General features: G+C 27.5%; 2 protein-coding genes across 5 annotated transcripts in view; both read right to left on the bottom strand.

Moving 5' to 3' along the window:
• LOC126899720 (pseudouridine-5'-phosphatase-like) overlaps window positions 1–17,412 on the bottom strand; it is a 113,962-nt gene extending 96,550 nt beyond the window's left edge. Inside the window, exon 1 of the mRNA XM_050674833.1 lies at window positions 17,392–17,412. The gene's annotated coding sequence lies outside the window, so the exon portion shown is untranslated. The remainder of the gene's footprint in view (window positions 1–17,391) is intronic.
• Window positions 1,474–24,129, bottom strand: LOC126899719 (uncharacterized). Of its 4 annotated transcripts, none has more exons than XM_050674829.1 (11): window positions 24,077–24,129; window positions 23,975–24,003; window positions 12,757–12,811; window positions 11,975–11,995; window positions 9,930–9,953; window positions 8,974–8,994; window positions 8,887–8,904; window positions 7,830–7,850; window positions 7,740–7,757; window positions 5,155–5,313; window positions 1,474–1,973 (listed from the first exon to the last, which is right to left on the bottom strand). In XM_050674829.1, exons 1-11 carry the CDS (start codon window positions 24,084–24,086, stop codon window positions 1,588–1,590), a joined length of 762 nt encoding a protein of 253 aa, XP_050530786.1. In that variant the 5' UTR covers window positions 24,087–24,129; the 3' UTR covers window positions 1,474–1,587. The 4 variants fall into 4 exon arrangements, with proteins under 4 accessions (XP_050530786.1, XP_050530785.1, XP_050530787.1 ...); XM_050674828.1 differs by having other exon boundaries at window positions 1,475–1,973; window positions 7,740–7,760; window positions 24,077–24,122; XM_050674830.1 differs by lacking the exons at window positions 23,975–24,003; window positions 24,077–24,129 and adding an exon at window positions 14,988–15,337 and having other exon boundaries at window positions 1,475–1,973; window positions 7,740–7,760.
• Window positions 24,130–24,310: the final 181 nt, after the last annotated feature.

Below are 24,310 nucleotides of genomic sequence, written 5' to 3'. Positions count from 1 at the left end.
CGTTCCTTTAACGATAGGTGGCGGACGGGAGCGGTGCCAGGACGCCGGCCGCCGCACACTGACCTCGTAACCCTGTAACGCTTCAGCCCTTCGTAACTGTAAATAAACTGAACTAGTATCTGAAATAAATACTTAAAGATCAATCGAATATACACCCAAAGAAAAACCTCAATCAATTTTGATAGAGGAATTTTATCAAGGGTTTATGATAATGTTTTATTAATACGAACAAAATAATTATTCTTATGAATAATTATTGTTCAAGATAAGAAAAAAAATCATCATATTGATAAATATATCATAGATTCAATAGTAATGATATATTTATCAAATTGAACAATGAATTTATTATATAGATCCAGGTTTTTCTCTGGGTGTACGAATTATATTTTTTTTCATGGTATTGTCTACAATAACTTTGATTGAGTTAAAGTTTAAACAATACGTCGATGTTTTGAGATAACTATTTCTAAATTATTTGTAAGTAATTTCTCTAAAAAATAATAAAAGGAACAATTAATTTCAGAAATTATATTAGGTTATGTCGTTTTAATTCGAAGCAAAATTATTTTCGACAGGGTTAAATTAATAAAAATGAAATAAAAAAAAACTCTTTATTCAGCGTTTAAATTTCATGTATTTATATTGGTTGATAGAATTTTTGTGAAATTTGTATAAATAAGACAAAAAAATCATAAATTATATCATATATTCCTTAACAACCAGCGATATCTTAATGGTATATTTGTTCATTTTTATGTTAACTTTGATATTTTTTTTAATATTCAACATAGAAAAAATTATAAGAACAAAATTGTTTGTACATTTTTTTTCTATCGTATTATGAAGGTAAAAATAGAGAGAGGCTTTTATTAAAGATAATTAACGGTGAGGTTTTTAATGCTCGATGAGATAAATAAAAAATTTATTTAACTACATATTATTGTAGAATTATAATATTTTTGACGAAAAAAATAAAAAATTTTCAACTGCTTTCGAGAATGTAAGTGTTTATCCTTAAAAAATCACTCTGTATTTAAAAAAACCTATTGAATCGTTTTACGAAATAGATTTTAATCACGGTCAGATATCAGTTAAAAATTATCAAAAAAAAATCTCTACTCTACTTTGCTGAATCCCTAATGTATTTTACTTTTTTTTTATGTTTTAAATAAATTTATTTATTATTATTGTTTAATCATACGGTTTGGTTACTATTAGTGATTGTAGATGTATGTTGTACAATATAAGTGTATGTTTTTAGTTGTATTTAAAATTACATAGAAAAAAATCAGTTGTGACCGGTTATCGGAAAATCCTATTCAATCACCGATTTTAAGCATGAAAATATCCGAACCTAAACAAATTATTGTTTCAGACCTCTTATAAACTAAACAATCAATATTTTTTTTGAAAATTTCTCGTATCTATAGATTAATATTGTTTTAGAGCTCAGGATTAATTGCAGTTGTATAACGTATAAAATTCAAATGTATAATTTTGGTTTTTATTAAAAAAAAAAAATTTACATCATTTGTGAAATCTTTGAGCTGGCAAATAATTAATCATCTAGTAGCTAATATTTTTTCAATTGTATAGTAATCGATTCCGAGTACTGAACTGCATTTCAGTATCTTCACCATTTCTAATGAAATATTTCGTTAATATTTCTTTTTCTTGGTTATTCGTATGGTACAAAAAGAAAACACGTCGCGTCCTCTGATCTATTTCGTCCTTCGGTTTATCATTTTTTATAGACTTACGAATATACGTCAAGACGTGTTTACTGTACGACGATCGGATTTGATGAATATCACTTAAAATTTCTGCATCAGCGTATTGATGCGGTAAAAGATAAAAATAACGGGAAATCAACTCTTCGTCCGTAATTAGTTGGCTTTTAACACCGTTCACTATATGAGCCATCTCTGCATCGGGTGATAGGCCAGGTTTTATATAAGGTTTCCACATACCTTTGTTGACATGAAATTATTAGAAAACACATTTTATAGTAAAAAACAATAAGTTTAAAATAGAAATCTGGCCCACTATGTATTAATTACTTAATGGGCTAAATTTAGGAATCTTGGGGCCAAATATTTTTTTCTCTCTAGGTTTGTGTAATGGAAAACCGTCATTTTTTTTAATAGATAAAGCTTTTTTAAATATATTGAAAAAAATCGTATTATTATCATTTCATATATTCAGGTCAATTACATCAATTGGCTATTAGCTTCGACGCGAAGCTAAGAAGGTATTTTTAAATTACAAATATCCGATTTATTAAAACAATATATAAATTATGTGTTGAGTAAAACAATCATCAATTCACATAATATTTATACAAAAAACAATTAATAAAATCGTTATAGTTAACGAATTAGTTAATGATACGGATAAACTTGAATGTTTTTTTAAATCGAAATTCATTTCATTATTTGATTTTTATTTAAAAATACATTGAAAACAATTTTTGAGAAAATCGAGTTCAATTTTTCAATTAGAATCAATATTTTATATTATATTAATAGACTTAAAAAATGTTAATAATGACTATTATTTGTATGTACTATGCTAATGGATTTATAGAGTTTAAACATCGACTCAGAAAACAGGTGTTTTCTGCATTAATGTGAAATGAATAAAAATAAAATTATCATTATACTTTGGTTAAAAACTTTTCCGTATAACTTCAGGAATACTTATTTAAATTATTATATTAATTCTAAAAATTATTTCACATTTTATTAAATATTATGTTATATTATTATTATTTTAATTTTATCAATTAAATAAAATTCATTACTCAGCTCAAGTTGATGTCCGAAAATTTAAAAACTCACACTTTGTATTTTTTTTTTAATTATTTTTTTTTAGTTTTCCTGATTATGTTATAAACTACAAAATCACGAATACTTATACTTGAAAAATTTATTCTCCCATTAAAATGTTGGTTGTATTTAGAATAAAATATACATCCTTCAAAAACCCTCGAGCATTGAAGACTATATAAACTCTGTGATTTAGTTACATTAATAATTTTTTCATGTAAAATAAGGTTTTAAAAAAATATTCCAGGAAGATTCAGGAAATTATTTTACCCGAGTATGATAATAATAATAATAATAATAATATGAAACAGTTGAGTAGATAGAGTGTCACTTTTTCGATAATCGCCAAAGATGATTTCGGCAGCCTATCAGTTAAGAAAATCAAAGTACGCGCACACAAAACCTATCTTGATAGGATTATAAACGGTAGTATAGGCCATTTTCGGCGCCAAATTTTTTTAACTTTAGTTTTTACGCAAGTAACACTGTTTTGGCGTATGTAGTTTTGTTATAGGCTCGGTTTATATTTTTCGGCCCGGTAATTTTCCACCATCGTAGTGTTTGTACGGCGAAAATATTATGAACGGTTTGGTTTGCAACACCGTTCAGTGTTGACGTTGTTTTTTATAACCGGGCGAGCTGGTGTTTTTAGAGCTGGATTAGAACGGTTTCGCCATCGTGTGTTTATGTGCAACATTGCTCATGTTACCGCTAATATTACATGCCTCATTGTGATTAGATTTATGTCACTAAACATTAAGTTCAGATTTCGAAGTTTGTGACACATTTTATTTCGGACATGGTCATTATAGGACGATTCTAAAAAATCGATTTCAGCCAAATTTCGTACAAATAATTTTTTACCTAACGGAACAGTTCTAGGGGGTGTATCGAATGAATATCAAAACTTCTTTTTTGAGAATCGCCCAAGATAATCACATAAATCATCCTTACTATCGGTCAGCTCGAAGGAATTAAATATTTCATTTGAATAGAGACGTGTGAACCAGGTCGTTTTTGCATAATCATGAGTGTTATGCTTTTACTATTTAAGTAGTTCTTATGTTCAATAATATTTATAATGACGTATGTGCGTCTCATATACGTTAATGTACGTGTTCGTAATATGCATGTTTATCATATACATTGTATATATTGGTTAATAAGAAGGTTTTAATACAGTCGTTGCATTCATACTGTACATTTGTTAGTGACCTATTGTTATCGTTTATTTATGTAGCAAATTGTATGTAGGATACAAAAACAGTTGTAGAAATGAACGTTGAAGGAAGAAAAGGTAGTGGAAGACCAAAAAAGAGATGAAGGGATGCTATTGAATTCGATATGAGGACAGCTGATGTGAGCGTAGATGATGTGGGAGATCTTGTCAAGTGGAAGTTTAGGATAAGGGTGGCTGACCCCAAGTAGTTGGGATTATGGCGAGGAAGTAGAAGAAGATTGTGCATGTAGGATAATATAACTCACGAAAACACCCAAGAGTCATACGAGCCGACAGCCCTGTAAGAGTCCGTATGCAAAACATGTCTAAAAAATCTTTCGGATGTAAACACGAGGTAGAAAAAGTCGTCTTGTAATTGGACTAAATAAATATACAGCATTACTGGTGTACAGTTACGGAGTTAATAGTAAAATTAATAGAAAAACGTTTTGTATAACATAGTATTAATATAGTGTATATAGTATTAATACACAGTAAATGAATAGTGCGCTATTACGGACCGTGTCAAGTATATATTAACATAACAAATAAAGTAAAAAAAGACATGCCGTAATGTGAGGGGCGGGACTATTCGAGTCTCCTAAATCTGGTTCAAAAGAATTAATATTGTAACGAATACTGACTTGTTGGGCCAAACAAAGGCAAATGGAAAACTTGGATTAAAACTTAAACTCGAGGGGGAAAGTGAGGAGACTCAGGTCGTATACCGCTTAGCAAGTTTCCCCTTGAAGATTTATTCATAAAGTATATAATTGCGTAGAAACGGGTTCAATATGATATTAATGATATATATTCAAAATGAGTAATAATTTTTCTGCGTTTTTTGTCACTTTAAACCCTAACTTAGATTCAGTTTATCTAAATAAAAAATCAAAATTTCTAGAAAAATAAAAATTTAATAAAATAATTAACTAGAGAAATTTTAATTCAGTAATTGCACTGAAATGTTAAAATTTTCCCGGAAACGAATACAGTTATCGTTGCATCACTACGAATAGTAATTTAAGAACTAATTAAAAAAATGAATTTCGATAAAAAAAAAAAGTGTTCTACTATTTTATATTAAATATTTTAATAACATACTCAACCCAGAAAATGATTTTATTGTTGCTCTACACAAGGAACATTCAAAAAGTTTTCGTAAAACAAATTGATTTGCACATATTCCACACATTTTATGATTACAGTCTATCAAAGTGATTTGTGGATCTTGTTTCCAGCACACGGGACATATATCATCTTCTAAAAATCAATTTTTAATAAAACAATTATTGCTGCTGTTATTTTAAATAATTGTTCTTAGTGATAATTCGATTTATTGTGATGTGACACAGTGGATCATTCAGTCGCCTTTTAGCGCTTATGTTCAGCTGCCCTGATTTCTGTTGTTTCCCGAACGGGCAAAATGATACGGAAACTTTAATAGTGACACCCATATTGGATCTCACAATCATAACAAGATTGCACTAAGTCGGCATCTGATGTAAAAATCTTGTCAAATTGTGCTAAGGTAGAGCCGACTCCAAATAGTTAGGATAGAGGCTAAGGAGACGAGATAAGTAGTTATTCGATTTGTAAGTTATATCGAAATTTCTGAATATCAATTTACTTTTACAGCCATCAAAAAACGATAGCTACTTATTGAAAAAGTATTATATAAAAAGCGAGGAAAAGGTACGACGCGAGATTTAAAACTTTAATTTATTATAATACATCACTGTGATTAATGCTAGATTAGTCGACTGGTCCTATCTTGTGCCCAAAATATTTTACTTTAATCTTCAGCACTAATAAAATATTTACAAGTATTGTTATGATATAAAAAATATTGCTCCAAGTCAAATTTTCACTTAAAGAATTCGCTAATAATTTCAAAATTTAAATTACAATTATGTAAAATTTATGGTGATCTATTTAATATTAAATATTAATGTTAAAAAAGGGCAATTAAAGTTATATTAATGATTAATTGTAAACTTTTTTGTAATTTCACTTATTTCACTTGAAATAGAAATATTTTCTGGTTAAACTTACCATATTTTAATAAAAGTACAACTTTACTGTATATACAAATGTAGCATTTGAATTTAGTTCAAATTTAGTACCACATATATCACATGAATAAATTTTAATATTATAATTTATATCAAATATCCGAATATCGTAAATTTATGTTTACTCAACCTCTTAGTAAAATTTAGGTGCAACTAAATAGATAATAATTAAACTTTTAAAAATTAAATCTTTTTAATGAGTTTAACCATAAAATATTTTAATTTGGTTTATAAATTGTAATTTTTTTATCTTATCTATAACTCAATAAGTTTTGTGATCTTTGAGGTATCGTTGAGCAAAATCGCCCCAATAAAATCAAAGTAATCGTGTCCAATTGCAAAATAAAATATGGCACAATAAAATAAATAGATTCTTAGCTACTCATCGAGGATAGTATATAATGAATATATGCATTTAAAAGAAATTACCAGCAAATATCATTCTTTTAATGTTATTTTACCAAAAAAAAATTAATATAAGTTTTATTTCATAATATTTGTCTTTTTTTATTGATTATAATTATCTATTTGACTTCAGTTCCCGAGATTAAATGTAACACTACAGACAATTAATAATCTGTTAAATGGTTTGTATTAAAATGATTTACAATTAATGAATCATTTATAAATTTCTAGTCTAATAATATATTCACCAAAAGCCAAATATCATTGAAATATTTTGAAATGAATGAGTTCAATAAAACTGAATTTTAATTAAACAAAAGTATGTTAATAACAGAAACATTTAACTGAAAAAAAAGTTATTGACTATTCAAAAATTAATAAACATTATTTTTTACTTTTTTTTTTAAGCATTGAAGCAAAATTTAGAAGGAATTCATAAAATTTTTTTGTGTTTTTATGTAATACATTTTTGTTTAAAATCACATTATTAACTCGAATATAGGGATGAGGTTGGTTTTCTTTTTTTTCCATTTTTTATAATGTTCCGGAAAACCTGAATCCTTTAAAATTATATTTAATTATAGAATTTGAATTACATCGAATTATTAAAAATTTATTAATGTATTAAAACTTGTATGTATTGTTTTATTGTTTAAAATATTAGAAATTTTAAATTGAAATAAAAAAAGATTAAGACTAATTTTTTTTTAATTTTACATTATTCTCTCCCCAATAAAATCTAGGAATTGGTCTCTGTTATTCAACTACCCGACATATTCACTAAGAATGCACCTATTTATATTTATTTTCATTATGTATTAATCAAAACTGTAACAGTTACCCTATACTTTAGTAAACAATCAAAGATGTAGTTGTTCAATTAACTTAGTATTGTACTAAGTAAATTCACACATACTTAATTGTTTTAACGAGGATACTAGTATAAAAGTAATTTAACCTATTTATTTTGTGGAAAAATTTTCTTCTGGCGTTTTAAAATGTGAGTACTGACAAACTTCATAGTATAAAGAGTGGGATCAAACTTACATAAATGAATTACTTAATAAATAATATTAATATTTAATATCATATATGAATATCATAATATTATGTATTAAATATTGATTACTTAAAATTACTTTCGATAAATTAATGGATAATAAAATTAGACATTTTTAAAAATGTTCAGATTAATTAATCTGCACTTACTACTTCCTCCTGATTCATCTGCTGTTAAATATTAAACGATTATAAATACCTGTGAACTAATAAAATAAGCGACCAATCTGCTAAACTTACATTCCGTTCTTTGAAGTGTACCTGAAAGAATATTTAAAATTGTTTTTATCAAATATTACTCTAAACTTTTTTAAAATATATCATATTTGCATGTAAAAAAATATATACAGAGTAATTTATTGTATCATGAACCATCTATTTAAATGAAAAATAATATTGATAGCTCGTTAAATATTTTTTTTGGTTATACATTTTTCTAAATGTATCAATCATGAACTATTTTTTTAATTTATCCTTTACATTTTATATGAGTGACAGTTTTACTTTTTCAAAAGATAATATAATCAACTAGCTTATTTATTAGATAAAGACCTAAGCTTCTAAATTTTTGGCATTAGATTAAATCTGGCCCTATCGACATATAAACTAATAAAATCGGTCCCGTAAGAACTACGAATTCCTATAGACAGACATAAAAAAACACATTATCATACATCGATAAGTTGTATCTGGGAGACCTAGATTCGCATCGAACATAAACTGTTTATAATTTCTGGAATGTTGAACCAATTTTTCTCATTTTAATAGAGGTTTTAACGTTGCTTACATATATACCTTAAGAATGAGATTAATTTTTTTTTCATAATTAAACAATCTTCTCAAAAAAAAAGTCTAGAACAAAGACTTACTGTTCATCAACTACCCGGTATATTTACAAAAAAGTATCTACTCTAGATGTTAATTTTCATTGAGTATCTATCAAAAATTTAGAGGACTGTAACAGTTACCCTAAACTCTCGTACAAAATCGAACATGTACTTTTTTGTTACAAATCAGTAACATATTGAAATGGTTACAAGCACATTGTAGTTACAAAACCCCATCAGTATTAGGTAAATTTAGACATACTTAATTGTTGGAACGAGAAAACTAGTATAAAAATAATTAAACCTATTTAATTTGTGTAAAAATGTTCTTTTGACGTTTTCAAATGTGAGTACTGGCAGACTACAGAATATAAAGACTGGGATTAAACTTACATTTATTTATCGATAAATTAATATCCAAAAAAATTAGACATTTTTAAACATTTTTCGATTAATTATATTACACTTACTACTTCCTGATTCTTCCGCTGTTAAATAATTAACTATTATTAAAATCTGTTTACTAATAAAATAAGTGACTAATCTGCTAAACTTACATTCTGTTCTATGAAGTGTACCTGAAATAATTGTTAAAATTGTTTTTATCAAATGTTAATTTCAAATATACCATTTTCAAAAAAAAAAAAAAAAAAACATTCAATTTCTCTTAAAATAATAACTTTTCGACAATTTTTTTTTTGGATTTTGTTAGTTATATATGTAAATCCATTTATCCATTATTATATATTTTTATGTTTATCCCTTATGTATTATGGAAATGTCAACTTAATATTTTTTAAAAAAGAAATTTATGTAAAATATTAATCGAGTCAAAAGTTATTGTATTTGTCATATTTTCGTGTCTCACCTGTATTAATATATATATATACAAATAGATTTGTTAGCCATTCGATTACTCGCAAAATAAATACAATATTGGAAAACAAATTTTTTGATTTATTTTAGTAACATATATTTCTTTATTTTTCACCTAATAATAACTTTTTAGAATCACTTAAAAATACTTAAAAAGTTATTAGCATTTTAAAAATATTTACTGGACATGAAACAAGGATGTTTTTATTTTAATCATTATCCAATTCTAGGCCGCTCTCCTCCCGTCTTGATGCAAAATTGTGAATAACTGCCGACGCAGCGGACCAAATGTTATAGTTAATAAAAGTTATAAGTTGTTATTAACTTCTGAAGTACTGGTCCAAATGTTGCTGTCAATCAGTAATTTTCTTAATTAAATTTTTGTCTATAATATAAGTTAGTTAATTATGTATATGTTATTAAAAAAATATAAAGTCGACACCTCCATAATAAATAAGTGATGAACATAAAAAATAAATTATAAAAGAAAGGTAAAAAAGTTTTTGGTTATACCAAAAGGTAAAAAAAATTGATTATTTTAAGAGAAATCGAGTGGCCACCGTTAAAAGAATCATCTTGTATTTTTCTATCAAATAAATTTAGAAATTATTTATAATTTACAGAATGATTTAATTACATTTACTACTATCTGATTCGTCAGCTGTAAAATATTAAATAATTATTAAAATTATTAAACTAATAAAATAAGCAACAGTTTTATCTTCGATGCGTATACGCGGTGTTTAAATAAGATTAATAATAAGATTAAAAATAAATAATAAGATTGATGTTTCGTAATTTTTTTTTTGAATTAAAATGATTATTTTACATTATCTCTTTCGAAGTAATTGCCCTGCCAATTCACACGACATTGGATTCGATTGTTCGTAGTAGCTCAGCAGCTCGGTTGCTGGAATAGCTTTCTATTGATCATATTAATATTTTTTCGTGTCCCAAAATGTCGTCCTTTTTTGGTGAATTTTATTCTTGAAAAAGAAAAAAAATTACAAGGGCTCATTTCAGACGAACAAAGGGAGTTGTGGTGCCACGGGAATATTTTTGATTGTCAAAGACTGGTTAAATGAAACGGCTGGGAGACAAGATGTATTGTCATAATGCAGCACTCAGGTATTTTTGATGTTTGGTCTCGCACGAACTAAAAAATTGTACCTATCTACATCTTTTTGAAGTCTTTCAAGGACTTTTTTATAATTGTGTTGGTTAACTGTTTGGCCTCGAGGTACGAACTCTTCGTGTACCATTCCCCAAACATCAAAGAATCAAATCGTCATGGTTTTGACTTGCTCATTCTTCCTTTTTTTTTTGATCTTGGCGAAGCCAGCGTGTGTCATTTTTGGTTCGGACGCCTCGTTTCTGGGTCGTACTGAAAAATTCAAGCCTCGTCACTATTAGTCATCATTACTGGTTCTGAATTTTCGTTCTAAGAAAGAATGGTCATTTTCAAGTTGCATTTCTCCTGTTGGGGTCTTGCGGCAGAATTTTCGGAACTAATTTTGTGCACGTTTTCCTCGTCTCCAAATTGATGATCGAGATTTAATGATCATTGGCTTTAGTTGTGGTCAGAATTAGTGCTCCAATTATTCGGACCGTCAACCGACGATCGGATCGGACGAAATGCCGAACTCGGATAATGTTTTTAATCGTTTTTTTTGCTGTCCAAGATCTTCCACTGCAACTTTCGTTTTCAATCGACTTTCTGCCTTCTCAAAAAGTTTTAAATTGCCCGAAAACCCAAGCCCTTAAAAGCGCACTTTCTCCACGTACTTGTCGAGGTTTTTGAAAGGTTTCTGTCGCGCTATGTCCGAGTTTGAAACAAAATCGGATAGTGCATCTTTGCTCGGAATTGTTGTCGTTCACAACAGGAACGTACTATGAAAAATCCGTTTTACAAAAATAATCGCCACAGGCCAACACGTGACACTATAGAAAATCGACTGCAGCCACATTACGCGTTTATCAACAAAACTTTTTAAACGAAAAACCGTTAACGCTGTTAGATAACTTTGATACGTTAATATACGTCAAGCTACGTACGTTATCAGTCTCTTCACATTATTTAGACACCTCATATAAGAAGTTTTTTTTCATTATTCGATCGAGTTTTTTTTTGTTTTGACATCTACACGGTTCAAACACTAAATTGAATTATAGCTTATTTAATGTACTGCGCAATTAAAAAAAGAAAAACTTTCTGGTGACCCGTCTTCTATAAATAATATACTTAAACCTATAATCGTGTGATTTTTGGTGAATATTATCAAGTTTCGAAGTATAGATGGATCAAAATAAACTTTTAAGAGGTATCAGAATTGTTTAAACACATTTTTTTTTTGAAAATCTAATCAAGGCACAATCAACATATCGTATATTTTCATTTTCAACTTTTGATAATGTTCCAAAAAACGGAATATCCACATCATTCAAAACTAATTCAAATTATAGATATTTTATTGTACTATATGACTGAAAAAAAAAGGCGTCTGATTCGTCTCAGAATCGGATTTTAGATGTAAATAGTTCAATTCTTGGCAATAATGTTAAATTTTTTTAATTTCTTACAAACACCAATCGCGAACGTTTTATGATAGCCATTATTGTTGCTACCGAATAATTAATACTAAATATTAATACTAAATATAAAAATGGCTTTATTTAACTTACAATTTTTTCTAGTCGGAGAACCTGAAAGATTGTTAAGATTTAATATTATAAAAAACAAGTCATATAGAGCGATTCTTTATTCACGAGCATTATTTTTATAATTATTTAATCAAAATAAAATAATAATAATAATAATAATTAAAATTTATTAATGTTTTTTTTTAAATACATCCTTTCTCATTTTATCGATTACGAATTGTTTTATAATTTATCCTTTACATTTTGACAAGTATGTCAACATAATTTTTCTTAACGACAACATACATAATTCAATTAGAGTAATCTAATCAAGAAAACAACTTGGTTGATTACAACTTCTAGATCAATAGCTCAAGAGTAATTATACCTAAGAGGTATAAAAAGTGAGTGGTATAAGAGTGAGGCCGGAAAACGTCAAGCGATAAAAATAGCAGCATCCTCTGCGTTATACCTTTAATCGTTATTTGAAATTGTTAATAATTTCTAAGGCACCGGTCTAAAGCTGTTATGGACCAGACGTTTTCTTCGTAAGACTCTTTTTAAATTAATAAGTTAGTTAATTATGTATGTCGTCATTTAAAAAATCAAGTTGACACCCTTATGGCATCAACTCGATCAATGTTAATAATTTAAACTTAACTTATTCGGCTAATGTGAAGAATAAATATAAAAAAATACTTCGTGATTTATAATTCGAGAAAATTATGCAATTAAAAGAAAAAAAACTATTAAAAAAATTGTTTTTTTTCGATTATAAACGGTTTATTATTAAAGAATAATCCTGCGTGTTTTTCAATACTTACCTTTGGAAATTATTATTAAAAAAGCCGTTATTACATACGAGTACTGATAAAAATCCTAAAACGCAAAAATCAAAGTGGCATTATAATATTTCCATGTATTTATCTCAGGTAATACAGGGCACTTTTACAAAAGCAATAGAACAGTAATGGGTAGTTTAAAGTCGTCTCATGATTATCGGAAGCTATGTTTCTGATGTAAAAAATATTATGCAGATATTTAGAAAGTTAACTTGAATTAAACTTCTAAATTTTAAATACACGTGTGTAATGCGTATAGCCGTCAATAATTAAATAAATTATCTACACAGTCGAACGTGCCGGTTAAATACCTATTATTATATCAGTCGTATCAATCTACAGCGCTAGCAAAATGTGTTACAAGTATTATTATGACACACAAAATATTTGTTCACGAAAATCAAGTAATTGAATCTGTAAAATATTTATCTGTCCAAATTCCATAACCATCGCTTCAAGTCAAGTTTTGTACGGTACTTGAGGAACTCGATAATAATGATTTCAAAATTTAAATTACAACGGTGCAAATTTACAGTGATTTATTTAATAATTAAATAAAAGGGGTAATTTAAGTTATACTAATGATTAATTGTAAACTTTTTCGCAATTCGATTTATTTCACTTAAAATAGAACTGAATATTTTCTGGTTAAACTTACCATATTTTAATAAAAATATAACTTTACTGTATATGAAAATGTAGCATTTGAATTTAGCTCAAATATCTTTGTGTACCACCACATGCATAACATGAATAAATTGTAATATAATAATCTATATCTATATACAAATGTCGTAAATGTTATGTTTGCTTGTCATTTTAGCAAAAATTTACGTACAACTAAACAAATAAAAAATTAATTCGTGCGATTTCATAAGAATTTCGAGTGTATTTGTCGGTAACAGCGTAAGAATTTCATTAAGCCTCGAATAAAATGTTACACTTGAAATTCTATATAATATTTTTGATTTAGTGCAGAATCAAACCCAAACTTTATTACAAACTATTCTTTGTGTTATATGCGGTGTGCTGTTCATTTATTTTTAGCTTGGACGCGTACACGAAAATCTGATTATTCATTGAATACAATGTATGATATTTATGTGAATATTTTTACAGTATTACAAGAAAATTATAAAAACAACGCACCAATACAACTCTATGTGAAACGTATAATAATCACAAAAGATAGTGCGTAGCAATTAACACGTTCGATTAATAAAGAAATAACAATAAAGTCAGAGACACTTCTTGCGTACAATAATGATTTCAAGTTTTCTATAAAAGTCCACAATAACACCCTCTCTCTCTCTCACTATGTAAGACTAGTTATACTTAGATATAAAATAAAAATAAATGCCGAGTATATTTATTTTAAAATGTATCTCAAACTTCAGAAAGGTAATAATTCGTTAAAAATCGATTGGGTTTAGAGAGTTAAGTATTTTGAGCAGGGATTAAAAAATCAGTATTTCTTGACAAAACCTTTTCAATCTAAAGCCGATACAAAAAAATGAAACCACAAACATTGTTTGGTTTCAGTCTGTGATATTGAGTAATTAAATTGAATAGGAATAACGCATAATCGAGAGATTATTAAAAATAAAATATTAATTATATCAAACCGATTATTTAGCGTTTATACGGAACCAATTAACAAAGTTATGTGTTGGACATGTTTATTTCAGTAGTCAATTAACAAAAGTTATGTATATTTGTTTCAGATAGAGGTTCATATACCGGGTAGACCACATCTAACTGAAAACTCTTATAATTTTCGGTACAATTATCATTTGGCTGTAATTATTTTTATAAAACAATTTTTGCAAACTGATTTTTAAACTGCGTTAAAAGCATATACTTTATTGTAATAATATTACTATATTTAATTTAATATTTGGTTTGGGTCGAGTATACGCTTTCCCACAGTACACCGTGGCCACGGTTGATGTAACTACCTTTATAAAACCCTCAGATAGACTAATGATAGACCTTCCGCCTACTATTACACAAGCAAATAAACGGCTCGTGAATCAAACGATACCTTCTATATGACATAGAACATAACCATCCGATACAACCGTTATTTTGTACAAATAATCCTTATTTTTAAAACATTCCACCTCAATTAAAAACGCTGTCGTTTATTATCATTGCTCTACTTGTTTCATGGACTTAATGTTTTTTTTGTCAAACTTATATTTTATACGTACCGTCTTATTTCTTCGAATCATTGATCCTCGGGTTAATATCCACATTTTAAGCCTTTGGTTGACTTCCTCCTTATTTTCTCTTATCACCCTTTGATATCATAAACAAACAACATATACTATGGTACATTTCCACACACCGTACGTTTTGAAAATCCATAGATTATATTTCTCTAACTTTCGACAATCTATACATTTTTTTTTCACTTTCCTGAGTTTCTCGCTTGTTGTACAACTCATCGAACTTTTTAGACTTGGCCTTTGTGTAAAGATTCAACAATTGTTGAAGTCAAACTTTTGCTTCTTTACATAAACTTTTTTAATCTATCCAATATTTTGTTATACCATTTTGGATTTCTGAAAAAAAATTATTCCACTTCTCACTAAAAAATATTCCAAAAAGTCAACACAAATCGTGGGAACTCGTACCTCCAGTTTTTTAGGCACATGTGTTACCAATAGAGGTTGCTGCGATTGCCGGACCATAAAAAGAGCTATACAAGCTAGTTAAATTTTCAAAGTCGTCTGTCTTCGTTTAGGGGATGCGTTGGCAAAAAAATCAAAGTAAGTGCAACTATGCATTCATCAATGTAGATCAGATTCGTATAATTTTTTTGAAAATCGGTGATCCCTTCGCAGTGACCTCCTCTTGTTAGTACACATTCCTTATCTCTAGTATATTCGAGCTCTTTAATGATCGTACTAACGATTTACTTAATCAAAAGCATTGTTTAATTAAAGAAAAATTAATTAGTAATGTAACTCGATTATTCATAATATGTAATCATCAGTTTTAAAGAGATTGTCACTCTTTGTCTTCCCCAGTTAAAAATCATATTGATCCATGGAAAAATAAATTTTCCACTAAGAAAATTATACAGTCTAGATTTCTCAACATTTTACTAACAGATATCGATAACACAATGTATATCGGTTGTTTCTACAACACTTATCGTCATCTGACATTATACGTACACATTATTAAACATTTCAGGAAAACACCTGTTTCGATAGCTTTATTAAATATTAACGTTAGTTGTTAACGCTATATTATTATCAATCGTTTTCATTACACAGTCAGGCTAATATTATAGTATCAACGAAAATTTTTTTTTTAGTTATTTTCGATAAATTTCAACTTTATCTACATTTGTTGGTTTTAAAAATTACACATAACGTCGCTATTATAATTTAAATAATAACACTAAGATTTTACAAAACCTAAGGACCTTACATTTTTAGATAAAATAAACTCGTACATTGGCGATAAGTTGATTTAATTTATCTAGTGATTGCGTTTTATTTTTAACTATTTTATTTTGTAGTCATAATTTTTTGAGATTGGTGTTTTATTTTTTTATAATTTCTCTTATTACTTTCCTTTCTGAGTAAATTTTATATTGATTTCTAAAAAAAAAAAAAATTGTTTTTGGTAGAAAATACTTCTACTTTTTAATGACTTCTTGAAGAAAAATGTTTATAATTTAAAAAATTTCAATGAAAAATATACATTACGTGAACGCCTTAGTTTTTTAATGAAAATTTTTTCTTTATTATCTATCCATACTGGTATACCTTTAATTATCCACTATTTTAATCCTATAATTTACGCTTTATTCTAAAACTTATTTTACAGGAAAAATACCTATTGTTGTTTTGTAATACTTACATTAAAAAAATAATCAATTTATTTTATAACCGTAAGATTATAAAATGGGCGTTTCCGCCAAAAATGACCGTATTATTTCCGCCAAATCTGATTAAGGTAGGTTTAAATAGAAGCTTGAGAACCACTGGTTAAAATATATGCCAAAATAACCCGATAATAATTATCTACTATTCATTTAATCGAACTTTTTACTATTTTTTTATTGTTATTAGATAGCAGTGCATTTATAATTGTGAATCATTTCATTCACATTTTAATGAACAATTTATTAAGGCGCATCCTTCTATTAATAATTTTTTTTTTATTTTAATGAAAAATATTTAGTTTTATAATTACATTAAAATATATAGTTTTGATAATGCAGTCTCAAAAAGCGTACGGAATAAAATAGAAATCTGTTTCAGAAAAACAAAAAAGACAAGCGATAAATTTAATAACAATGAAATTAGCTAATTTGAATTTGTGAAATTAGTTTTCAAGAACTATCGAAAACTTTATAGATCATAGATATAATAAAAAATAGATATTTTTTATTATATTATTACAGGTATAAGATATTTTTTAAGCTTATTGTTAATGTTTGAATTTTATTGTTTATTTTAATGTTTTGATGACTTTTTATTTTCTTATAAACTATAATTTTATTATTCATTACAAATAAATATACAGGGTGTTCAGTAAGTCAGGAAACGGGTTTCTATTGTTCTCATTGTTTGTAACAATGAGAACAATAGAAACCCGTTTCCTGACTTACTGAACATCCTGTATACATATCTATTAGAATTTAGTCACTTTAGGTAAAACGTCATATTTTCTTTATAAAGTTATGTCTATGTGATAAAATAAGTAATTATTCAAAACGACGTGACCATATTTAGAGGTGGTTAAGGGGGTCAAAAATTCTTGGGAGCAAATGTCATTTGATGCTCATTAATTTTAATACCCCACGCTAAAATCTTAAAAAAAGGCCTGAACGTAACATTCAATAAAAGCCAAACAATTTGGTACTGGCAACTACCTAACCTGCCCGTATGTTAAAACCGATACTGGTTCGTCGTGGTGACCAATGGATAAAACTAAATGGTTCTCAAATTTTTTAGTAGATAGACAGGTAGAGGATTAGTTTGGCGGAAACGATAATCTCTCTTATAAAATATATCATTTCGATTTCTTGTTGTAATTAGCGCTTTTAAATTATTAAAATTATTCAAACAGATATTGGACGTATGTTGTTATTATAGTACAAATATAATTATAATTATATTCGTCTTAATCGACATCAGCGTACCGTAATGAATACCAATAATAGAATATGACTTTTTAATCGTTGTAGTTAGAAAATATATGGCCAGTGTGGTAACGTGAACGACCATTTTTACTTTTTGTATCTCGTTTATAATGGAAGTAAATTGATGTTTGATCATTATGTTTAAATAGCTGTATAAAATATTAATATTAAAATCTTTACATGGGTAAATTCAAATTTATCGAATAAAAATATTGCAGTATTATAGTTCAGTGATTTGATTCCAGTCACTCAACACTGCCTATTAAATAGGCAGTGTATTATTATAGCCAAAAGTTAAATCTGATGAATAACAGTAGCCTACTATATCGTGATGAACGCTTAAAATGTTAAAACGATTTTTTTAAATAACACACTTTATTTTCGATTTTATTGAGACATTACTACACTTTTTATATTTACCGCGAAATCATCGATTTTGACGAAACAAACAGTCAATTAACTTTCTACCTTATTTAATAGTAGTTTCTCGATATGATAGACACAATATCAGACATTAATAATTCACGACAGTTATTTTGCTTCGTTTGTAAAAAGAGCTACTCGTTACAGACGATTTAGAATTTTTATTCCTTATAGTCCATTTTTTGATATGTTATGTTATGTCAAACTCTATTTGAAATTACTAGGCGAGACGTGTTGACTTTTTTCAACTATTTTTTTTAAGTATTCATATAATTCCATGATAAACAATTGATATTTTAATTTTAACGCGACGTTTTTATTATTTTTCTGAATGTCTACGTAAACAGTGGATGTTACTAATCGTTATTTGTACGATCTATTAACGCGAAAAACAAAAAAACTTAACCGTAATCGTTGAAAATATTTTTTTAACGTGCGAAGTTCCAATTTAAACGGAGAAAATCATTTATTTTGATAATAATAATACAATATGCTTTTGAAAAAATCAAAAAAAAAAGTGCAAACATTTTGGGGTTGATCCGAATGTCGTGGCTCCAGTGCTCCAAGCACATGCGTTACAAATAGGTTTCTGCAATTTTTGAAATCGTAGAAAAAAGACGATAAAAGAGCTATATGAGCTAGTTAAATTTTCAAAGCCGCCTGTCCCCGTTTAGGAGAGGCGTTGGCAAACTAAGTGGTTACACTTACATTTAATTTTTTGCCAATATATTCAATGTACATAAGATCCCAATGACTTTTTAGAAAAGCAGTAATCCTCCCTTCGTAAACCTAATCAAATCATTATTCTTAGACGATTAATATCAATAAGTTAAAACGGCTATATAACTAAAGATTTGCCAATACAAATGTGGATATTAGCCCAAGGGATCAAGGATTAGTGGTAATAATAGACGGTACGTATAGAATATGGGTTTGACAAATTAAACATTAACTAGATGAAACGAGGAGAGCAATGATAATAAACGACGGCGTTTTTAGGTTGTAAATTTTAAAAATTCAGGATTATTTATACGAAATAACGGTCTAATTGATGAGCTGTGAGACATTCATATTCTCGTCAATACAAACGTATTAGGATTAAATGCGGGTGGATTAATAACAAACTACTTGACGCCGCCATTCTTTAATAGAAAAATTGTGTCGACCAAGTAATTTGTTAATCCACCCCGTCAATATTAAGAAGCGATCGGTAGAAGATCAGATAAAATCTCATTTGTGTTAGTGTTAAAAAGACGGACGTTGCTCCCCTTCCTTTGGTTTAGTCTCTAACATCAACATGATTTTTATTTTTAGTTTTTATCGTCGATGCGAAGCTGAGAAGGTATTAATTTTACCACGATGTATTCTTTTTTTATGTCTGTTGCTATTTACTCTCAGCTCACGCCGGTCCGATTTTATTTTACGATACGTCAAAAGATCACAAATCATATCTAGTTGAAGACATTGCTCTTAAAAATAGAAAAAAATTCCATCGTTTCTCGTCAAATTCCTCCAAAAAATTACCATTTTTAAAATCTGCAAATTTTGACGTTTTTTCACTTATTTCAATAAAACTGCTATAACTTTTTAAAAAATGAACAAATAAACATAACTTTTTTTTATATTAAAATCTCAAATAATTTCCTTTAATTTTGTATATATTTTTGAAAATTTGACTCTTTACCTGCACGCAGAAGAAAATTCAAAATAGCGACTCCTGCACAAAAATTGAACTTTTTCAACTTAAATTTTAAAATGTTTTGGAAATACTCCGAGTTTCAAACATATGTAAAATTAAAGCTTATGTTACATACTATAAATTAAAAAATAAATTTTGATCCGACGACTTATCTTCTTCATGTGCAAACGGCTGCCATAGTTTTAAAAAATACCATTTTTTTATTAAATTTTTTGATTTTCAATTATCAACTTTAATTTGCTAGAACTTTTGGAAAAATGTATAAATCAACACAAATTTTTGTTTCGAAATATATTATATATACTCCTTTTATTCGACATACTTTTTTTTTAAATCGACGAATTTCCTCTTATACAGNTACTTTTTTTTTAAATCGACGAATTTCCTCTTATACAGGGGGCGTTCATAACTTGAAACATATGTATAAAAAGTAGAACTTTTTCATCAAATTTTGAAAATGCTTCGGAAATACTGCGCCCATTAATCATATGTTACATTAGAGCTTACATTATGTAATATAAATTTAAAAAAAAAATTTTTCCTATGACCTATTTTCTATGCGCAAACGACCGTCAAAATTGAACAAAAAGAATAGTTGATTTTGCTTTTGGAATAATCCACCAATTTCTTAAAATTCTATAACTCTATCTATAGATTAGCATCGAAGCGTTTCTTATGATTGTGATTTTAATCGCTGTCAGATATCGTCTGCATTCGCGTCAACTATGTCATGTCCATATTGTGCCGCGACCCCATTGTGCTAACATTTGTTTTTATACTGTTATACTAGTATATTAGTATTTTTTCTTCTAAACATTGCCATAACTTATTGAAAAATTAACAAATTGAAATAATTCTTTTTTTTTTTTATATTGAAATCTTCGATATTTTCCTTTTATTTGATATAAATTTTTTGAAAATCTGACCCTTACCTAACTTCCACAGAGGGAATGCAAAATAGAAACTTCTGCACAAAAATTTAACATTTTTAAATTGAGTTTTGAAAATGTTCCAGGAAGACTCCGAGCTTCAAACATATGCTAAAATAAGATCTACTACTATAAGATCGAAAATAAAAATTTGTCCCGACGACCCATCTTTTACGTACAAATTTACGATTTCATATTTTATGTTTTAAACTTTAAATTACTAATAATTTTTTGAATACTGTATGGATGAATACAATTTTTTTCATAAATACTTAATGTTTACTTCTTTAATTTCACATACTTTTTTTTTTAATCTGACCACTTTTCTTTATACGTATGGGTGGGGTTATATCTTAAAAAATTCGTGTAAATAGCAGAATTTTTTCAACTTAACTTTAGAAAATGTTCCGGAAATATCCCGATCTTTAAATATATGTCAAGTTAAGTCTTATGATAAATACTATAAGTTCAAAAAAAAAATTTTATCCCAACATCTTTTCCTCTATGGGGAAATGACCGTCGAATTGAACAAAAAATGTAATATTTGTGTAAAAATCACCGTTTGCCGTGTAAATATTTTGATACTTAAAACTGCCATAACTTCTTTAAAAATGAATAAATAAAATAACTCTTTTTTTATATTGAAACGTTAGATGTTCCCCATTAATATGAGATACATTTTTTTGAACTGATTTTTAACCTGCCCATAGGGGGGATTCGAAAAAGCAATTTTTGCATGCAAGTAAAACTTGTTCAACTTAATTTTTAAAAATATTCTGGAAATATCTAAACTTTTATTTAATCTCAAATTAAAGCTTATTTAATATAAAAAAAAAATTATAGATATAGATCTTTATGGTGATCATATATGGTATCATCATACTCCAGAATACGCTATTTTCGTGTTAAAGTTCTTGGTATTGTATTTTAATTTACTTTAATATAACTTAAAAGGGGAGTACAGTGATTTTATGAATATTACATAAATCTAATTAAGGTAGAATATAAAAAGTAAAACATATTGAAAGTTTTAATTGCCAATTATATCGAACCACGAATACGACGAATGTTTGTTGAATCGGTAACACTAGTGTCTTTCAATGAGGCTTTTCTTATTGGTATAAAAAGTAGTGAAATTAGTTTCGTAGATGTTCAAATTTAGCCTTTTATGTTCTTATTATTAATTAATATTAAGTTATTATTAATTGAATTAGTATTAATTTAGTCATTTTATTTCCCTATGATAGTTTAATTTTAAAATTCAACCTAATTGCTACCGTAGATTTTATCTATTTCAAGTGTTGGCTAATATCATGAAGTATAAAAATTAAAAGTATATTTATTCATATGTTATACTTTTAGATCATAGAACCACTAATCAAGATATAATTAAGGAATTAAGAGTTGATGTTGTTTTTGTAATTATCCACTGATTTTTAAATTTAAACACTGTCTACAGGTTTTAAAAAAGCGTTTCTTATGATGATTTTAATCACTGTCAGATATCGTCTATACTGATTCCGACTATGCGGCGATTCCACCGTGCTACCGGTTTTTTATACTGTTTTATTAATATAGCAAAGTCGATTAAAAAAATTATATCTCAGCGTTAAATAGAACGCTAACGATTTTGTATTTTTAAACGATTGACTGGGGCAGCTCGAGGATGACAGTATTTACTCGGATTAAATCAGAAATAAAATAATCAATTGTTGTAGTGTGAAAAAAAAGAATTGTAATGGAAAGATAAATTTTTATTTTCAATAAAATATAAAAATATATACTAAGTTAATCAACAGTCGTTAACTGTATTTTTTATGATATTAACACACGAGTTATCAAACTTTTATTTGCTAGAACATAATTTTTCGTGCATTAAATTCGTTCTGAACGTTAAGATCGTTTCTTATATAATAATTTTGCAATATAATTTTTTCTTCATCATTAGGTTCTTTGCGGAAATACTTACGACGTTGCTCCACATCTTCTTCGATAGTATAATTAAAACAACTATTTCGTATAAAGTCAATTAACATGGATATATCTTCAGAAGGATACGAGTCTTTAATTTTTTTAATGTCTATCAACATTTGTTCATCGGCATATTGCCAAGGTGGAAGAATATAATAATGCNTTTGTTCATCGGCATATTGCCAAGGTGGAAGAATATAATAATGCGAAATGATTTTTTCGACAGTAATCGATTTATCCATAACAGCCACCTTTAAAATTGAGAGTTCTTCTTCGTGTGTTTCTAAAAATTTTAATTTTAATAATACTACTGACATATTTATTTATTGTTTTTTTCTATTTCACGCGCGTGACAATTAGGATTTTATTTTAAAATAAAACTAACGCCAAATGTTTTCCTAAAACTATGGCGAATTTCTTTTATAGTTATATCGAATTCACAACGTTTTGGACAATAAGACTGTTTAATGTCGAACGTGTGTACGTAACGTATACAAGTTCTAAGCAATAAGCTCGAGAAGGCGATAATTGACAAAAAAAAAAAAAGTTAAACGTGCTATCTTTTTCGGAAACGGTATTTATATTAAACGGATATATTTTTTTAAACGGAATCGCGTTAACAATTTAATTATAGAAAAGCATTTCTGGCGCTTAAAATTCGATTTAAATATAATTATTAATTACAAAACATACATCGATTACCATTCATTTAATTTCTTTTTAGTTAATTTAAAGTATTATTTTTTTTTTACTTTCAATTATAGGAATGGTAATATTTATCCAAATTGCTCTACTACTGCAAAGGTCACCCAGACATTACTGTATTTTCGTACCGTGTATTACTTTATAATACATTAATAACATGATATATTCTATATCAACGATATTATGTTCTATTAATTAAATACATCACGTTTAATAAGATGAAATCAGGAATCGCGTTTATTGTTCTTAAAAATTTACCTGTTTATTTACTTTTTAAATATCTTATTAACTATTAATCATATTTACTTGCGCCTTTTGTCCAGAGAAAATTACACCTGCACAAGGGACAAGTAGAATTACTCGAACTCATAATTTTAGTTACGCAGATATAGCAAATTTTGTGCTTACATGGCTCCATTGTGTTAAATTCAGAAACAGATTCTAAGCAAATAGTACACACCTCATTTTCTGCGAAACAGATTCGGGTAAAACACATTTTATAACTATTGAAAACATAAATCAATAAATGTATATAAATGAACGAAGAACGCAAACGTGCAGTTTATAAATGCCGTTAATTCTACAGAAGTAGTGGCGATTAAATATTTAGACTGCGGACGTCACATTATAAATTTCATTACT

The sequence above is a fragment of the Daktulosphaira vitifoliae genome, unplaced genomic scaffold (genome assembly GCF_025091365.1).
Source record: "Daktulosphaira vitifoliae isolate Bord-2020 unplaced genomic scaffold, ASM2509136v1 Scaffold_2, whole genome shotgun sequence".
NCBI classification, from domain to species: domain Eukaryota; kingdom Metazoa; phylum Arthropoda; class Insecta; order Hemiptera; family Phylloxeridae; genus Daktulosphaira; species Daktulosphaira vitifoliae.
Note: the sequence above shows the minus strand (reverse complement) of the source record. Positions and strands in the feature narration are given on the sequence as shown.